Source organism: Acanthisitta chloris, unplaced genomic scaffold (genome assembly GCF_000695815.1).
Source record: "Acanthisitta chloris isolate BGI_N310 unplaced genomic scaffold, ASM69581v1 scaffold11105, whole genome shotgun sequence".
NCBI lineage: Eukaryota > Metazoa > Chordata > Aves > Passeriformes > Acanthisittidae > Acanthisitta > Acanthisitta chloris.
Genome location: NW_008673204.1, coordinates 155,727 through 175,867, shown reverse-complemented (window position 1 = coordinate 175,867; position 20,141 = coordinate 155,727). Strand labels below are relative to the sequence as shown.

The 20,141-nt window shown below is 39.1% G+C and overlaps 1 protein-coding gene across 1 annotated transcript in view; it reads left to right on the top strand.

Annotated features, from left to right (window-relative positions):
- Positions 1-1,522, top strand: part of LOC103802381 (serine/threonine-protein kinase pim-3) — a 2,327-nt gene extending 805 nt beyond the window's left edge. Inside the window, exons 2-3 of the mRNA XM_009074847.1 lie at positions 475-651; positions 819-1,522. Coding sequence (XP_009073095.1) covers positions 570-651; positions 819-1,003 — 267 coding nt within the window. The 5' untranslated portion in view covers positions 475-569 and the 3' untranslated portion in view covers positions 1,004-1,522. The remainder of the gene's footprint in view (positions 1-474; positions 652-818) is intronic.
- Positions 1,523-20,141: the final 18,619 nt, after the last annotated feature.

Here is a 20,141-nt window from a genome sequence, read left to right as displayed (position 1 = left end):
GCTTTAAAAACATACAAATTGTAAGCGGCCCTGTTTTGTTTACTGCCTTGCGGAATTGGATAAAGCAGATTAGCCCCGAGTAATGCGGGCAGACCTGAGTTTCACCTTCTTGCCGCCTTCTCCTCCTCCCCGCCAGCCCCCTTTGTCCTTTTGTGTCTATTTTTGGTGTGATGCTGCAGACGCCACGTGGTCAGTGAAAGGGAGCTCGCTGGGTAAACAGTCAGCTGATGGGGCTGTGTTATTCCTTGCAACAAAATAGGACAACCGGGTGGGCCAAGTCTGTTGATGGTGTAACCCTGCAGATGACCTGAAGTTACACCGCTAATGGCTTTGGCCCGTAAAAAATTTAAAGCATTTTTTTTTTTTAACTCCTAAATGTCAATTTAATTTAGCCCTTCCAGAAGGAGCTGAACAACGGGGAAGCACTTTAAACCTTTTATTCTAATTTTTTTTTTCCTTTTTTTCTGCTTTCAGGAACGAGAGTATACAGCCCTCCAGAGTGGATCAGATACCACAGATACCATGGAAGATCAGCGACAGTATGGTCTCTGGGAGTTTTGCTCTATGATATGGTTTGCGGAGACATCCCTTTTGAGCAAGATGAAGAAATCTTGAGGGGACGATTATACTTCAGGAGAAGAATTTCACCTGGTGAGTTCTCTAGGGGTCAGGTGGGGTTTTTTGGTTGTAGTTTGTTGGGGGTTTGTAATAGTCCTGTATATTTGAGCTTGTATGGGTGGATTTTTGTTATTCAGGATTGGGTTTTTCCTTCGCTTTCCTAGTCTTACATAGCTTTCTTCCTTTTTAATTTGTTACAGAATGTCAACAGCTGATCAAATGGTGCCTTTCACTGAGGCCTTCAGACAGACCAACGCTTGAGCAAATTTTTGACCATCAATGGATGCACAAATCTGAAGTAGTGAAGTCTGAGGACTGTGACATAAGGCTACGGACCCTTGATACTGATGTATCTAGCACAAGTTCAAGTAATGAGAGTCTGTGAATTACTAAGGACCTCGCACTGGGAGGGGAGCTACAAGCAGAAAGACCACAGTGCTGCTGCCAATACATAGGAGGGGCTAGAAAAATGCATTCATTATTCTGTAGTTGAATCTTTGTCTGAGGGACTTGATTTTGTTTTCCCCCTTTGCTGGTTTCTGCTTTGGAATGAGAGATTTCCTTTGGAAACGCTGATGTTTGGGAGTTGCAGGCCAGTACTTAGTCAAAGACTGACCTTATTAAGAAAGCAGTGACCTCTTGAATACATGGTAAACTTTTTTGCTCTCATAGAGCCTGGACTAGATTTTATTTGCTTTTGAGTGCCTTTTTGAAAGCTGCTTCAGTGGGACTTTCTTTTTTGAGCTGTCTATGTCCAAAGAAGATCCAGTTCATTATAGGAATTTGCTCCCTTTAGACTCAGTGCTGGAGGAAGCAGCTCCTATGATGCATTGGAGAACCTGTTCGGTGATTGAATGAAGTAGTCCCATCCACTGGTGATGGAATACTTGAACACAGACATTTCACTCCTGCCCCCTGGCCCTTTCCAAATCCAACCCACCTCTGCTGCTCAAAATATTTCCTATAGCCTGCACAGAAATATGAACAGGTATATCAGCTTTTTTATCAGAAACATTTAATCATGTTTCCTTTTATCATCTCTACCATTGGGCATGAGAAGCCCCTTTCTCAACTCCCGGCCTTTTGTCACCCTGCGAGTCTTAATGTATGGGCATGTTGAATGCACAAACAATGCAATATTCAAGGACTTATACCTTTTTTTTTTTTCCCCCCCTCCTCCCCATACCTGTATAATGTGTTTATGTAAACTTGGTTTTTCCCATGTACTATACAATTATTTATTGTTTGGAATTTAGAAGACCTCCCACAGTTTTCAGCTGTGGCTATTTATTTGGTTAATTTATTTGGTTAGTTATTCAACACTGTGCTTTCCCCTCCTTCTCCCCATGGGAATTCTAGTGGTTTGCCCATGGCACTTTTTTTCTGCATTCCTGTCAACTTTTGTTTAAAAAACAAAAAAAAAAAAAAATAGAAAAAAAATTTCGGACCTTACCAGTTCTTTGTTGGAAGATGGGAAATTGTTGTACAAAGTCTAATTTAAGGGAAATAGAAAGACTTTTTAAAGTTAGTCAGTATGCCTTTTGTCTGGTATTATTGTACCAGAAATGTAAAGTTACGCTGTTTGGAAGGGTTTTAAATTATTGACATTGTACAGTCTCCATGCATTGGCTCTGGAAGGTAGAGTGGCAGAGTCATAAACCTTAATTTATTTTAATAGCTGTGTTTCTGTGATCTGGTTGCATTTATGCAGCTTGGATTTGGATTTTTTTCTTCTGTTTAACAGTGTGAAATGTATGGAGATCATATTTTTTATACAGGTATTTCAATTAAACTTTTTTTTGTATATAACAGTTCGGTGTTTGTGTGCTTACTGATATCTTCACTGGTACTCTTGGTGGTAGCTGGGGACCACACTGTTACTCTCTCAAGCCTTGTTAAATGCCTGCAGCTGCTGACCTGGAGTTGGTATATGGTCTATGCCATCAAGCAGTGACCATTTTGCAACTCTTAAGCAATTCTTCACCTTGACTGTATCTACTCCTTGGATCACTGTATTTGATGTTGAACTGGAGAAGGAGTGCAACATAACAGCCCTGAGGGCCTGCGTAGAAGAGAGTTGGCTGGTAATGGTGGGACTTTTAACTCTGTGAACACTGAATAACTGAAGTACCAGGTGTACTTGTGCTTAAGTAAAACGAGGATTTCTGGAGCTGCTGGTGGTTGCTGTTTTCAGAGTTGGCATGTCTACTTTCCATTACATTCTTTCCTTCCCCGCATACCCTTCTTCCTGGAAGTGGATAGGGACTTCCTGTGCCCTTGCAGGAAAGGGAGAGCATTCTTGGAGAGCAAGGCAATTGTTTTCCTTCAGCTCCCTTAGATTATCAGAAGAGACTGGTGTGTCACTAGATAAAGCACAGGGGAGCATGTGCCATTCTCATCTATAGGAAAGGGCAAGAGAAATGTCCTCACTACTCATCTTAGCACGTTGGAAGTTGAATCCTGCAGATTAACAAGTTCATCCTAGTTTCTCTGCAGCCAGAGACTGACCTGATTTGGTCTTTTTGCGGGGTTGGTAGTGATTACTAGGTTTAACTACCACACAGGGATCTACCAGGTATATTTAAGGATGTGTTCAGTCATTAAAGATGCTTTGTAGTCGTTGCAGTAAAGGGCTAGGCTTAGAATCTGTCAGTTTTATATTATTTCCCTTTCTGGGGATCTTTCTGCCAAATCATCTACTATTATTTTGGTTCCCTGTGGGGACTATCTCACTTGCTGACATCACATCATGCTCCTGATGCTAACTAGTTTAGACTCAAAATGCCAGTGAATAGCAGGAGGTAAAGCTGAAGGAAAAAGATCATTTTTGGTCTGTGAAGTCTTCTGATGACACAGAGGGAAGGTGTGTAGCATTTTCTTGGCCGTAAAAAGGAAGTTCAAATGCCTAGTTAGAGAAAAAAAGTAACCATGGTTGTATCCACCAATTTGTCTGTTTTCTGAAATGTTTTCAGGTTTTGTTCCTGTTTCATTTTAGACTTATTTCTCCAGTTTTTAAGTCCCTGAGAAACACATATACATGAAAATCCCTATTGTTGGAACTCCATTCACAGAAACTTAGAAGTCTATGTTTAAGGTTGCTTAGGAAAATCACACAGTGTCCTAAAGAGAAGAACACTTAGAGTATTTTGAATTTTGCTTTGGAATGAGAGACTCCTGTTGTTTAAGAGGAGAGGTTTCAGGTATGCTACAGGAACGATGATTCCAGGGCCTAGTGCAGTCCTTTAGGGAAGCACAGTTCTAACCACAAGTGGTCCCTGGAAAAATTCCAGTAGCTGACAGTAATTAGCATCTTCCACTCCAGCGGCTTCGCATGTTCACAGCTGTTGAGAGAGATGGCAGCGAGGCTATACGGGTGAGCTTCAAAGGGCTACCAGAAGAGCAATTGTAAAAACATGTTTGTAAAGCTATTGTTGATTGCTGACCTAGGGACTTTCAACATTTCCACGGGAGCCGATGTTACTTTCCTTAGCTTCATAGAGAATCACTGTTGAAACGGCCTGTTTTGAAACATAAAAACTAGGTTTTCACCTTTTGCTACTGAGGCAAAATGCATTAAAAGGATAAAGGTCAAAAGGGCACGGGCATGAGTGCTGACTCCCCTCTGGGATTAGCTCAACATAAAAGGTGCACTTTCAGTACTGCACAGGCAGCTTTGGTTGTGAAACTCCCCTGTACGCTAATAGAAGCCACGTGGCTGAAACACCATATACTGAAAGTAATGATTTGTAAAAATAGCTTTTCATTACAGTTGAAAGTTGGAAAATGATGTGTTAATATAGTTCCATTAGCTGAGTGTTTCTGCCAAAATGAGTAAGTCAGTGACAGCTCTTGGTTTCTCCTGTGCTTCTATCTGGTATTTTAATATGATTAAATGTTATTTCTTTGGGATTCTCCTTTTCATACACTCTCCCAACTAGGTTGGTTTTCAATGGCACAAGGCTTGAAATTCAGAATTCAGCAGGTCATTCAAAACACTACCATTTCAATCAGAGCCTTGAGAAATTGGTTTTGCAATGGTCACACCTATGCATGAATGTATGCTACTGGCTTTATATTTTAAATATATTCTAATGCAGACATATCTCTAACAATGTAGTGTTTTGACATTCATATCCCTAATTAATCTCATTCTCCTGTGTGCATAAGCATGCACTCACTTATTTCCTTTTTTTTTCCCCTTTTTGTTAACTAAGCTTGTATTTACTGAAGCAGCCAAACAAGAGCCCTTTGAACAAAAGTATCCGAACGATGTTAGAAAGATTGACGAGGGTGTGTTCTCGACAAACACTTCTGGTTCTCTCTCAGTGGTTTACTGACCTCTGTTGGTGAAATTAAAGTACATGTTCCAAAAATAATGATACATAAATTGGGAAGAGAGATTTTAAAACACAGCCGGCTGTTATTTTTAGGTATGGGTGAGTATGGCCAATAGTTAAATATCCCACAATTCTTGAAAGAATGCCATTAAAAAATGAAAAAAATTAAAATTACTACAAATATGAAAATTGCTTTTCAATGAAATGGGAGAGGGAAGTATGAACTCAAAAGGTTGTCAACTCTGCATCTGATGTTGCAGAGGGAACCTGCCTAAGTGAGGTCCCAGTCACCTGCATGACTCTTGGCATGAGCATTTACGAGCATATTAGCCCTCATTCTTCCACTTCATTTCAGTCACACTGAGAAGCACTTGTCTTCTGGCATACAGATGGGCAATAATTCTCAGTGGTGTAACTAGATAACAGAACATTGTGGCCCTGTCAGCCTATTATTAGTGGGGGTTTTTATTCCTACTAACAGCAGTGATGCTACAGTTGGTAGCAGATGTCAAGACGATGGCGTCTTAATTTCAGTGCTATTCAGTTTTTCTGATATTGTACTGAAATTTTCTCTGCTTGTAAATTTGTACTTGCTCAGTATCATGGTTATCTGTGGTTTGAAAATTTAATATGCTTTTGCCCTAAGCCATTCCTTCAGGTAGCTGATTTGCCAGAGACGTATTAAGCTTTGGTTATACTGCAGAGCTGTTGAACAAAGTGATAGGGAGGCACAAATCCATGCAATTAAAAGTAAATTTAAATCTGTATTTAGACAGGCTTCTTAATTAATTTCAGAGAATGCTTGTCTCAAAATTGGTGAATTCATTTGATCAATAAAAAATGTGAGCATAGTTCTTTATTTTTCCTGAAGAGAAGTGACTCTAGAGAACTCCAGAACTGTGCTCTATCTCAAGGCAAAATGAGAAGCAGTAGCACACACCCACTGAATTCTTGCAGTCATTTTCTTAGCTTGTGTTGTGGTGGGTCTCTGCTTCATCATGGGCTCATCAGCAGTTCGCAGTCCCTTCAACTCAAGTTTAAACTGGAGTTCCAGCCTGTCCAGTACAGCAGCACAGAAACAGCAGCAACACCCTGGCCCTCTGCCAACCCAGGCACATCTCCATGGCTGTTATCAAAGTGTTCCCAGGCACTATACCGCAAGGTGATAAGCAATATTGCAAGCTGTAAAAGCAAAAAGCAGCAACTAACAAGCACTAGACTCCAATATGTAGCCAGAAAAGCAAAAAGCAAGCCCATGGCAAGCACAAGAGCCTGCTCATTACTAGCTAAACATCACTAACAGGTATAAATTCAATCTAGCACATCCCAATCAAATTTTTCATTATCTCAAACCTATGCGCCACGTTGGGTGCCAAAATAGACTGTTGTGGTTGAACCCCAGCTAGCAACCAAGAACCACACAGCCACTCACACACTCCCCCACACATGGGATGGGGGAGAGAATCCGAGGGGTAAAAGCTAGGAAAGCTCATAGGTTGAGATAAAGACAGTTTAACAGAGAAAGCAAAAGCTGCACACACAAGTAGTGCAAAACAAGGAATTAATTTCACTGCTTCCTAGTGTCTCCTCCAATCTCCCATGCACCCCCAACTTCCTTGTTCACATGGCAGTATGGAACGAAGTAAAGACCTTGGCTCTGTGTAAGCTCTGCTCAGCAATAACAAAAACATCTCTGCATTATCAACCCTGTGTTCATCACAAAACCCAAACATAGCCCCATACTAGCCGCTGTGAAGAAAGTTAACTCCAACCCAAACCAGCACAAATCCTACCCCTTCTGTTCCACTAAATTTAAAAGGTATTCAATCTTTTGTGTCCTTTGATGCCCATAATCTGTTATTTGTAATACTGCCTGACGCACTCAAGTTTTAAGAAATGTTAAGTGGTTTCTAAATATCTGATAAAATCTGCGTGTTTATATCTCAGATGCTAGGATTTCCTTTTTCTTAAAGTACTATGAAGGAAATTACTTGCCTACGGAAACAGTATGCTTACATAATAATATAAATTCAATATAGGTCTCAGATTAGCTGTGTTTAAGCTCTAATTAATATGGTCTTAGTAAGAGCGTTATCTGTTATAGCTAATACTCTGCTAATTGACTACACAAACCATTATGTAAAAAGCTGCTTACTAGTCCAGTAAGAGAATTAGTGAGACATATACTTTGACTTGCACTGTTTCTCAGGTAAGTCTGTGTTAAACCTGGAAATTATGATTAAGTCATAGGCAGCAGAGTAACTTGTGGATCAATATGCTTCTTTGTTCACTATTAATGACTCAGCAGTCACTTTAACTCTCCAATCCAGAGTAAAGAACAGTTGCAGAGAATTATACTGAAAACTGAAGCATTTCACTCTATTCTGTACAGAATTCTGAAGCAAATATTTTATCATTTTATGAATCATTGTGTAATAGCTAGTTGGAATATTTATTTTTTGTATATAAGTTCTACTGAAAGAAAGTGCTGTTTTGTAGAAATAAAAATGCTTTGCTTGCAACAATTTAAATGGTCTTGTTTCAGGGCTGATCTTTGTCTGTCCACTTTTTTGCTTCCCCTCTTTTACAACTGGGAAATAAAAGCATCAAATATCAGTCTATTACAATTAAAACATAAAAATATGTTAATAAGCATGCTATAAAAGGTTGATGTGGAAATCCCCCATAATTTATTTTTTTTCCTAAAGTTTCCAAACCTAATAGAGTCATGAAAGGAAACAGTTTCTTTCAAGATCATCCTAAGGGAAGGTATCCATTAGCAGTAGAGAAAAGCTCACATGTTTAGACTCCATGCAAGGTCTTGCTGGTTTGGGTTTTTTTTTAGTAATGTCTAAGTAACAGCAAAAGCCTTAAAATATAAAGATTTGCATCAGCATAGAAAAGCGTATCAAATCTCCAGTTTCCAGAGGGAAATTGTCTGTTGACCAGGGAGATGCAAATAGATAACAAACGTAGCCCACAAGAAGGCAGATTAAGTTGTGGTAAGGAAGAGTTTTATATCTGTAAGGCTAACTGAACACCAGAGTAAACTGGCTGTGGAATACAGCAAATCAGCATTTTTAGAAGCAGATATTTTTCATAAATCATCTAGAAATTACAGCTAATTTAAAATTACTTTGGGTATCATCAGCCTAATGCTCTTGAGTTACAAAAAGCGATTTCAGTTCACAACATTCATCTGCTTCTTGAACCAATATAAAATTTATTGACAGTGCTGCTTTTGCTACTGGCAAAACACTCTTTAATGCAAATTTGACCTAATCAATAGAAGTAGTGACAGACTTTCTCATGATGGTGAGGCTGTGGGGTTACTGACCTTTTCTCAAAGCCAGCATCAGCTAAACTGTTCCTCATGCTATCCCTTCCCTTTGCTGGTGCACTGATATCCAGATCAATAAACTGATCTCGCTGATAGCAACCCAGCATAAGTGAGGAAATATGCATAACCACTTGGGTCTGGAGTGTGGTAGAAGAGGTATGTTACTGCTGAAGAAAGGATATGTGCAATATCAAAATTTTCTCTAGTCTGTACTATCAAACATACCCCCTAGTTTCTATTTGATAATTTCTGCAACAAAGATTTTCCAAGGAATATTGACAAATCCTGCTGGTTTTAGCCTCGTGCAAATTATTTTAAGTGTTTTTTCTTCAAATCAAGTGCTGAGCACTTGCTTGAAAAGATGCATTGAAAGAGTTCAGGTCACTCAGAATCTTACACAGGCCAGAACTTTATTCATTACTATTTTTACACATTTCAGCTGTTTGCCCTACTTTTCAACCTGCTTCACAGGTGCATTTGCAAATGAGAAAATACATTAAACATTACAGAATTGTTAATCTATAACAACACTTTACAGCTATGCCTGAGGAAAAGATAAGCTGCAGTGAGAAAAAGCAATGCAAATGAGTTATCATAATTGCATTTATTGTTTTATCTCAAGATCTATGCTTTTCCTATTTCTCTGTCATTCTGAGTCTCTTCAGCAGGCATGAGTTCCATTGTCCGCTCTTTGGCATTTTTACCAATATTCATATTTTAATACATAGGATGCAAATATACTTAAAAGAAAACTTCAGCAATTTATCTTGGAAATCTTGGTCAGTCCCTAAAACATTCATTTTTGAGTGCTTTTTAAAGATTCACCATTCCCCAGACTAGTGTTTGTTGTGGTGATCTACTCAAGTACCTCTGATAGCTGAGGATCATCATTTCCCTGACAAGTCCTAGCCAAACTGCTTTTGGTGGTGTAGGGCCCAGTTCTGCAGTTCTTGTCCAGAAATTCCAATCATTTCAAGGAGGATGTTGTCTGTGTAATGACTACAAGGTTATCCCTTAGCCTGTGGCAGAAGAAGGTCTGCCCAAGAGAGCGAATGAATAAGAAAGCCTGAAGGCACAAAGAAAACTCTACTGCAATGCTGAAAAGCAGTAGAGAAAGGAGAAAGGAGCCCTTCTCTCTTTCAGAATTCAGAGCTGCACCTCTCTGTAAGATAACAAATGAGTAATTTGGAAAGCAAGGGGTAAGGTAACTTGAAAGAAATGTAGAGCAAAAAATTGTCTCAAAGCCTGAGTCTTGGGTGATATTTTTGTTAATACCACAAAGAACAGTTAATCACCAAAAGTCTTTTTCCCCATGTAACTGCCTGTTAGTGTGAGAAAGTGTTCATAACAATGTCTATAATAATTGATACCTCTCTTTTCCTTTGCTGAACAGACTCTCTCCGTGTCACAAACTAAGGGTACGATCTGACTCCTTCTATGGTCTGTGGCAAACTCCTGCTGATGTAGGTGATGAGGGAAACGTGAGTCACAGTTGCAGAACAGATAATACACACTTTCATACTCTTTGCTAATTTACATTCTTGTTGTTTGATATTATTTCAAAAACTAATGTCCACATGGCAAAAGCTGCTCTGGTGTCAATGGTCCTTTTCACCCAGGTAGTTTTCACAGTCCTTTAGAAACTTCATTGGCTGTTTTTGAATATATATAGATATATAGATATATATATATATGACAACAACCCTTTGTCTACATCTTACTGACACCTTTTATTACAACTTTCTTGATTTCAGAGCAAAGTAATATAGTTGGCAGCACTGAACATTTATTCAAATTATTAACAAACTTACTTTTATTTTTCTAGAACTCTAAAAAATATTGAATATAATTATTATACTTAGATTTAATGTATGATTCATTATAATTATTATCTGTTGCATAATATAAGCTACAAAATAAAAACAGAACTCTAGGAAATGTCTCTGCACTTTATTCTAATCCTTAGTCCTCTGCTGTTTCAGCTCCCGGTGTAATCTACTGAAGAGTTAAAAAAGCTGAACAGAAATTTAGATCCCAATGAATTTCCATCATGGATTAATTCTTTATTTAATTACCTGAATTAATTATTTTCTTCCCTTTGACTGCAGGCAGTGAGCCCAAAATACCTGAAATTGTTTGCTTGAAATATACCTGAAATGGCTTGGTACTGGTTTTCTGCAGGGAAAGGTCTCAAGTACCGCATTCCTGGCTGCTAAAATTTGAGTTTATTGATTGCCAATTCGCTTGACCTGGAGAAAAATACAAATATTTGTGTTCAATTGGTTATGAAGTATCTAGATTAACATTTATAAAGCTGTTAACTAACTCAAGTTAATGCAATCAACTCAGAGAAGCAAAAAGTCCAGATTCACAGATTTCAGCTAAGGGATTGTCTAATCAATCTTAATGCAATTTTCCCAGGTAGATTTTCAAACTAACACCTCTTTGAGGACAACGGATAATAAAAAGTCGTTTATTTGCTCCATTTTCACTAGTGTTATACAAAGCCTATTTGGAGACCTTTGTTGGAGTACCTGTTATACCAATTTAGCTGGAACAGTCTCAGCATGGCTAAATGAAAGCCTGGTTTGTATGGGTAGATCAGTGCCTACCACAAACTAATGGATGGTCCCCATCCATATTTCCATGTAGATTTGCCCGTAGAAAGTGATTTACTTATTTAAAGAGCAATTTGTAGTATGAAAGGATCATGTAAACCTATGCTTTGAACCTACAGTAGTAGTGACTACTGCATATATGTAAATGCCATTTTAAAAAATCAAAAAGTGAAGAAAAGTCACAACAGCATCTCTTCTGAATACAGCTGTCCACTCATTACCTAAAACTATGGAGCAGCTACTTGCAACAAATTTTCCCTGCCCACATGCTTCATTCTAACCGTCTCAAAAACTGGCTGGGGTATGTTGTACAAATTTTGACCACAAGCTGGCCTGCATATGCCACTGTAATTTATACAGTTGATTACCTTCCACTTTCTCAAGGATATTAACTGGCATGAACCTTCATTTTTTTCATTTCCAGTAATTAATTCCCTGTAGAGAGTGACTGAAAACACTAAACAAAAGCATTTAATCAGAAATTATTAGAGTTGGCTTGTCAGCCGTCTGTTAATCACCATGCATTTTTGTACAAGGAGTGAAAATTTTATTAAACCTTATACTTAATTAAAGCATATTGTTTCCGTAGCAGATTGGAAAGTACTGTCATCTGTTTAGACTTGTATCCTACGATTCATTAAGAGCTGGTTTCCTGCAACATGCAGGCATTTAGAAATTCATTCTGCTGGGGACTGAACGAAGGTACAAAGGGTGAGGGTTGTAGCACAGTCAAGTATTCTTTTATTGAAGGCCTTCCAAACCGCCACCATAATGCAGACTGACAACACAGTGAGGGAATACTAATGAAATTGAATGGGCTTAAAACTAGAAAGTGAAGAATAGTGAGGTGGAAAAAAATTTCTTAACAGATTTTGGGATTCATTGTGATAGTCTGGCCTTGTGAATGATATGGGCACTAGAATTTTGTACAATCATTCCTACTTGAATTTTTATTGCAATACTGATAATAAAAATGTGACTTTGTGTATATTTGCCATTTCTAGGTAGCGATTACAGTAGCTTGTTCAAAGCCAATGAAACCTGAATGCTCTGGTGTAACATTTCTCTAAAGATTCAGAAGGAAAAATGCAGGAAAATGACAATGACTGATTACTGTTTATTATTACAGCGAGGTGCAAAGACTTGCAAAACACTGCCTATTTCAATGTCTTCCTCAACACATCAGTGTCCTGCTGCATCATTATTATGTAGGAACATGTGAGAGGTGTGTGTCTCATTACTGTTTTCTGGGAAGAATATCATGTGGGCCCCAAATTCTTGCCAGAGTATGATAGACTCTGCTATATCCATCAAGATGACTGAACTGCAGTCAGCTATTTGGCCAAAACTGAGTTTAAGATTTGGCTTATTAGACTGATCAGCGACAAGGGAGTCTCATCGCTATGTCTGCTGCTTGTTGTGTGTTGTAGAATCTCACTCACTGTTATCAAGCTTGACAAGCTTTGCTCTGTCCGTGCATGTTCCTCAGCCCAGGGTTCACCTTTAGCTACCTTTGTGGATTTCTGATCTCTTTACCATTCTTTACCATTTTTACACCACACCCTTTAGTTTCATCTCTTGGCTTTCTTGGTTTCTATCCCTTGGCTCCAGCCCTGACATCAGAGATTTTCTAACAGCTTTCACATCCTAGGTGTATTGCTGCTGTGACGACATTAAAGGGATTGCAGGAGGAACATATGGTCAGATGCAGCAGTAGCAATTGCAGTCCCTCACTGAGATCCAGATGCAGACATGGGAAAAAAGGCGTTAATGTTTTATATTATTCCTATTTATCATTAGTAGCCATTGATTAAGTAAGTAATATGACTGATCTCAGGCAATAAAGAGTTTTGTTCAGAAGCACTTGCAGTCCAAAAAGACAAACAGCAAGCAAAGTATAAGTGGAAAGGGATGAATATATTTTTTAAAACAAATACCATTTATTTCCACTGGCCCTCTGCCTAGCCATTATTAACTTGCAGTAGTTTGCAGGCATCCAAGTTGAATCTTCCTGCTGTTACTGGAAAATTTTTCTTGGCTCAGATATGAGAATAATTTCTTTTCAAATTCAACACTATGTTGTTACAACATCCACTTTGATAATCTAATGGTCAAATGTGATGATTGTCTCTTGGAACACCTCACAGGGACACTATTGTGTGACAGTGACCTTACATCTGGGAACAGCCTTGCTTAGGGCTTCCCAAATCTCTCTCTTACAAGGCCATATGACAGACATGTGTAAGGGTCCATGCCAGTCACGCTAGTTTAAAAACTCCTTGACACAGTTATGCCACTTGTGACTCCCTGTGCTGCTGTGACATATGACTCTTACACTGCAAATATTCTTCTGTATTATGCAAGGGTGTCACTACAGAAGGCGGATTATGTGAGGTCATTGCTAGAGTCTGATCCTGACTCATCCCCAGATGTACAAGCAGAAAACAGTTGAGTGGATTAATATGTAAGTGGCTTTTAGAGGCAACTGCCCCCTTATTCTGACATTGCTAGATGAACAGATGCTAGATGTTGCTAGACATTGCTAGGTGTTGCTGGAAGGCCCCAATCTGTTCAATAACCACCTGCATCAATTTATAAAATAGGATAACCTTGGACAAGAGGAGCCAGTGGAACTAGCCCAACTTTGCCACATACACGGGCACATTATTTTTACTTTAGGCATGTACACATTACTCTGTTTTTATTCCTTGACAGATATGAAACTTAGTCATAGCTGGTAGCTGATTTCCTCTTCATCAACAAAAAATAAATCTAGTCAGAGCAACCATATATGAATGACTATTTGTCATATACAGCACAAGTGCATCAGAGCAAAAGTCTTCCCAGACCTGCTTTGGACCATCTCTGAAGGATTTGGGAAGGCCAATGAAATGAACTATTGGAAAACTAGCAAGTAGGCAGATACAGAAGCAAAGGCCTTAACTGTGTTAGCTTCATGAGCCTGTTGTGGCTGGAGGATATCTGAGGTTTGATTGGAACCTTTCTGCCTGGAGATATTTCAAAAGAAAGATTATTTATCTCCCATTGTTCTCCCGAAGAAAGGAAAGACTGACCAAGAGCAGAAATACTCAGAAGGTGAGAATCATGTGATCTCATGCTACTGGTGGTGGTAGTAAGCACAAGGTGAGGAATCTTGATGGGATGACAATGCACAAAGATGATGTGTTGGAAAATTCCTTTCATCACAGGTTTAGGGATCAGAACTGCACTAATAGCACATAATATCACTATCTAAAGTTCTGTCTAGACTTGGAGACCAAGGACAGATTGTCCTAGATTAGACAGGTTTCAGGGAGATTAGATAAAGTCCCTCTATTTTTTTTCTTTTACATGTGATATTAACGAAATAGGACTCATCAGCATATCATTAATTCAGTAAGCTCCTGCTCTGGTGGAAATGCGAAGATACATGTCAAAAAAGTGCTTGGTCCTTAACAACATCAACAAGAAGATGTAATTTTCCTCAAAAGGATTCACTGCCTGTTAAATTGCTACGGCCAAAGATTACTCTTTATCCTGAGTACTCAGTGTCAAATGATTTTATTAACACAGATTTTATTTACATCGCTGGATCTTGATCCTTTCCAGACAGTTAAGATTGCCTTGCTAGGCAGGGAGAAGTTTCCAGTAAACCACCCTTCTCTCCAACACCTTGAGGAGTCACACCAGTTTCAAGACAACCAAAGTACTTACTTACTAGTGCAGAGCATCTAGTCAGTCTGGAAGAAATCAACACTTAAAGAGAACTTCTTCAGTAGGTGTTAAGTGCTCCAATCTTCTCAGCAGGAGATTCGCCTGAATGAAAACACCCCAGGGGGATGAGTGCAAGGAGAAAACAATGCCAAGCTGAGAGGCGTAAACGACTCCATTCACCTTGGTGGGTCATCAACCTCTCGACCTGGGGCCAGGCGGTTACAGTCTGTGATCCTGCTAGGCCTGTTGTTAGTACCTGGCACTATGAGGCTTGGTGGTTGTTTACATCCTATACCTATGTCATAAGGATCTTTACTACGGTAAGAGAGAGAAGGACTCAGGCACTCTTAGTGTACCTGAGACCCTAGTCCCTATAGCCTCTTCTCCTAGGGAACATACAAGGGCCAGTGGAAACGTGCAGTCCTCCTTTTCTCTCCTCCCTTCCTTCCCCACATGCCTCTCTGCCTGGGGAGAGAAGGGCCTCTGAATCCTCTGCGGTCAGACAGGGAGAAGGGAGAGAGAACTTTGGATGCCTGCAATGGCAAATGGATCCATCAGATCTGGTTTCCAGTAAGAGCAAAGGTATGCAAAAATTCTGATCACAGTTTCCTTGGGAAAGTATGTAGAGAATCCAAGAGAGGCAAGGACATTTATTGATCTTGTTTTCGTGCAGGAGGACAGATATTACACGCACGCACACACACACACATGCATACATTTGGCCTTGAAGATATGTCCAGTTTTCCCTTTTCTGTACGTTCTTTGCCTTGTCCTATCTCATCCTTTTCCTTCTGAACTCCTCTCCCTGCTTGGGAAAATTTGGGACAACTCTATCCAAATCTCCTTTCTGTCTCAGCCTCTGTCTGTTGTCCTCTGCTGCCTGCATCCAACAAATGCACACACACCTCATTACTTTTTAATTTTCCAAACTAGTTTGAATACTATTTGAGATGCATTTCTGTCTGTATTTAAACAGTTGGCAAGCAGTTATGGTGTTTGCCAAAAAGCATAATACTAGCAGTGGAGGGGCTGATTTCAACAATGCCATTTCAAGAATTAATTTTAAAAATCAATGTCCTTTGTCCTCTTCTTAAGACTGTAACTCTTGCTACTGTTGCTGCCTTAACTTACTTAGTGCTATTGTAATAACCTCGAAAGAACAGATGTCATCTTTTTCTGACTCCCCATAGAAAGTCAGACTTTTTCCTGACAGTCAATATTAACCTTTTCTGTATTATCAAAAGGGGGGGGGGGGGAGTTGGGTATATGTTCTTCCAGCCCATTCATCTGCATTTGCAGTGGGACTCTGAATGCCAGGGTCACACATTTATTTTAGACTTTTTAGCTGTTAGCCAAATAGCTACAGTGGAATTTAACCAGTAGAACCCAAAGCTAAGAAAAATGACCAATGATTACATGTTATTAAATGTTAAGAAAAAAAAAAAAAGATAAAAAAAAGGAAGAAAATAAATCCCTGCATATCTGTTCAGTACTTAGAGAAATTTCTTAAAAATATTCAATTAGTTTCCTGCACATGTCACACATCAGTTTCCCTGCTTCAAGTACAATTAGGCTGAGAGACCGCAGAGCACTTAGGAAGGAAGCGAGGCTGTGGCTCCGAGTGGCAGCAGCAACCCCAGGCATGCTCACTCGCTGCTCCTCGCAAGAGCTGTGTCTAGACAGTGACAGTGCATAAGCACCCGGCACTGAATGAGGCTTCAATAGCTGAACCTAGTCAGGTTTTTGATCTGCAAGACAATTAAAAATATATGAATCCCAGAATCTGAGGTGTGCGAGAGTTTTGTTTTTGTTGGTGGTGGGTTTTTTGTTGTTTGCCTTTTTTTTTTGTTTGGGGTTTTTTTTTTCCTGAAAAGAACTGTCACAATAAAAATGTAATGAATAATGTATTTTGCTGTTAGTGTCTTTATACAGAATTGATTTTCCTGGTGTGAATTTAGGATTTTTTCCTAAATGCACGATGCACTTTGAATTATCCATAATTCTGCCCTACAGCAAACTAAGATTTATACCAAAAAGAACAAATAGCATTTTTAAAGGTAATTGAATCACATACTATTCTTCTTGTGTAAGACTCATTATTTAAAACACACCCTGCTCATTTCAGCAGTATGCGATATAATTAAGTTCAAATGCTTTTTTTATATAACAGTAGAATTACTGTAGAGAAATAAAAGAATCCAAATAAGACTTTTCATAAAAAATGCTAAAAAAATAATTTAGTACGTTACTTACACTTCCAGCATTAAGAATTGACAAACCTAATACTAGATCACCTTTTATCTAGTAAGGCAAACATTTCAGATGAACATAGATGACCTTTCTAAAACAACAACACCTCTTTACTGTGTACATATTAAAAAGGCACATGCATGATATACAGTTTCTCATCCTCACATGTTCCTCACTTGGCCCCATACTTTTGTGATGTAAATACCATTGACTAGCAGTACCAGTCCAGATAGTCTGACCTTTAGTAAGGGTTTTACTTGACCTCAGCTTAATTACCCTTCACCTCAGCAAGACATGCTATGCAGCTATAAACCACAAATGAAACATAAATTTATATTATCAACTGTCCCTTCATAAGGCACATTAAAATATCCTTTGAAAACTTATTTAATCTTTTATGTGAGAAATATCAGTTCTTCATTTCATTTTCCTCAATGAAAGTCATCATCAGTGTCCTCAGAAGGGCAAGATGTCCGTGAAACCTACAAGTGGCCCAGAGGGGAAAAGAAAACTCACAGAGGAAGCAAACTTCTTTGAAAATTAATAGCAATATTATGGTGGCATTTATCAGGCAGGAGAAAGACTGTGGCTTACTTGCTTTGCAACATGTCTGCATTAAGGCAAGAATTTATGGCTTCTATTAACACATATTTTGCTGGATGCACATATAACAATGGCTAACATAAAAGTAACTGAAAGGAAAGAGTTTAAAATAAAAAAAGTCAAGTACTCTTAAAGGTGATTTTCAAGAAATTGTTAAAAATAAGTTCATCTTTTCCTCTCATTTATTACGTGCAAAAACTGCTTAGGACGATTCTTAAAGAGTTTTATTCCTATTTTAACAGGTTCAGAATAAAGAAAATGATCTAAGTCAAAACAAAGTAATCTAAAAACCAGCATAAAAAGACAACATACTACAATACTTATGATATATCTACATGTTTTCATCAGAAGAGCAAGTGGGAAATGGATTAACTCTTTTATTCCACATTTGGTGCTCACTATATTCTTACTGCATCTTCAGGCTTGAAAGAAGCACCGGGTAGTGAGGGAGCTCTATGATGCAAAGAAGTCTCCCTCTCCAGTATTTCTGTATGAAGGGAAAAGGCCACTACTTTTCTGTTGTCTGAATAACTTCCCTGGGTGTCATGGTATAAACCCAGCCAATAACCAAGCCTCAGACAGCCGCTTGCTCACTTCCTCTCTGTGGGATGGGGGAGAGAGTGGGAAGAGTAAAAGAGAGAAGACTCATGGTATGAGATAAAGACAATTTAATATGGAAAGCAAAAGTTGCTCACATAGCAAAGCAAAACGAGGAATCCATTCACCATTTTCCATGGACAAGCAGGTGTTTAGCCATCCCCAGGAAAGCAGGGTTCCATCACATGTTACAGTGACATGGACAAATGCCGTCACTCCAAATTAAACATTAAGCTGTTGAGGAGTTGAATCTCATTATCCATATGGACACAGACTTCAAGCTTTCTTGCTTCACATACAAACACAAGGAACATAGTAGTATCCTCCACTTTCATCAGATGAAAGCAAGTCAGAAACTCTATTTCACATTTTCATTGAGGTCAGGGTCAGCACAGTCTTCTAAAACCTGATGTCTGGGTTTTCAGTGATGTGAAAATTTTGCCCCCATGTGTTGTTTCTGGGTAAATTAATAGGCAGGAAGGAAACAGAGAACAGGTATTTGCTTGCGGTGTGACTTCTCTAAGATTGTCTGTTGATTTGTGCTATATGGTGATACCTCTGTTAATATTACCTGACCCCATTTGCTATTAACTTGTTTCTGTTCTTCTATGGCCCAGGTCTCAGGCTTTCATGGGCCATGCATCTTCTTGTCCACTCATGTTAATCTCTATCATTTTACCTAATACAATAGCATCAGCAGATTCAGTAAACAGTTTTTGTTAGCAACCTAATTATCACTGGGCCAAAATCCAAGGCATCAGTCTCACACTCATCCTTCTTTGCTGCAAGTTCTGTAAACATGAACTACTATCCAAAGTAGCTGCTGTAGATTTCAAAATCATCAAGTTTGGAAGTTGTTCTTAATTTCTGTCCTTTTAGGATTTCAGCAAGCACAAATCTCATTTTTGGTAGTACAACACTTTGAGCTGGATCCATTTGCACATTTCTGTGGAAAGGTCAGGTGCTCTGGTCTGGTTCAGACAGAGAAGACAGATAGTGAACATGCAGGTCCTATTTCTTCACCTGAGATATAAGTTAGTGTGCTGGTTTTAGCTGGGATGGAGTTAATTTTCTCAGCAGCTAGTGTAGTGCAGTGTTTGGATTCAGAGTGATAATACTGTTGATAGTACACTGATGTTTTGGTTTCTGCTAAGTTGTGTTTATCCTAAATCAAGGACATTCTTCTTTCTTGTGTCTTGTGCTCTGCCAGTGAGAAGGTGCACAAGAAAACTGGGAAGGAGCATAGCCGGGACAGGTGGCCTGAACTAGCCAAAGGGATATTCCACCCCATGGCACATCATGCCCAGTATATAGTCAGGAAGGGCTGATCCGGGGGGAGGTTCGGGGTTGCTCCGGTCTGCGGGTGGTGAGCAATTGGATTGTGCATCACTGATTTTGTTCTTTTTATTATCCATTATCATTTTAGCTCATTCTGCTCTTTATTATTATTAAACTGTTCTTATCTCAACCTACATATTTTATTTTATTTGTTCTCCTCCCCATTCCTCCAGGTTGGGGGGAAAGAGGGGGGAGGAGGGAGTGTGAGGAGCTGCGTGGTTCTTGGCTGCTGGCTGGGGTTAAATCACAACAGTTAGCTTTTCACAATGTCCCTCATGACCTTGTTATCCAAATGAGGCTTTTGTCTCTGATACTCATACACAGCACCAATGGGCTCTTGCAGACACCATCTATTGAGGACTATATGATAAGGTTTAAAAAGTGTGCAAATTTGATAAGTGGCACAGGAGTTGCTAGGTAGGTTCCCTCAGCCAGATACACATTCTGTCACCATTCTGCAGCTGTTCAGCAGATAGATGGATAAATTTCTCAGCTGCCTTCATGAGCCTTAAAGAAATAAGCAATTCACCAGATACTGATAAGAATAACAAGCAGAGGAAAATACTAGAAATGCATGTACTTCCCTTTCTGCATCCACAGGGATGCTGTAGAAAATTTGAGAGTCATAGATTTGATCTGATGAGCTCCAGCTGAGGGACATTAAGCGAACCTTATAGTATGCAAGTTATGCAGAGTTGCAGAAGAAGTCTTTTATTATGATGTATT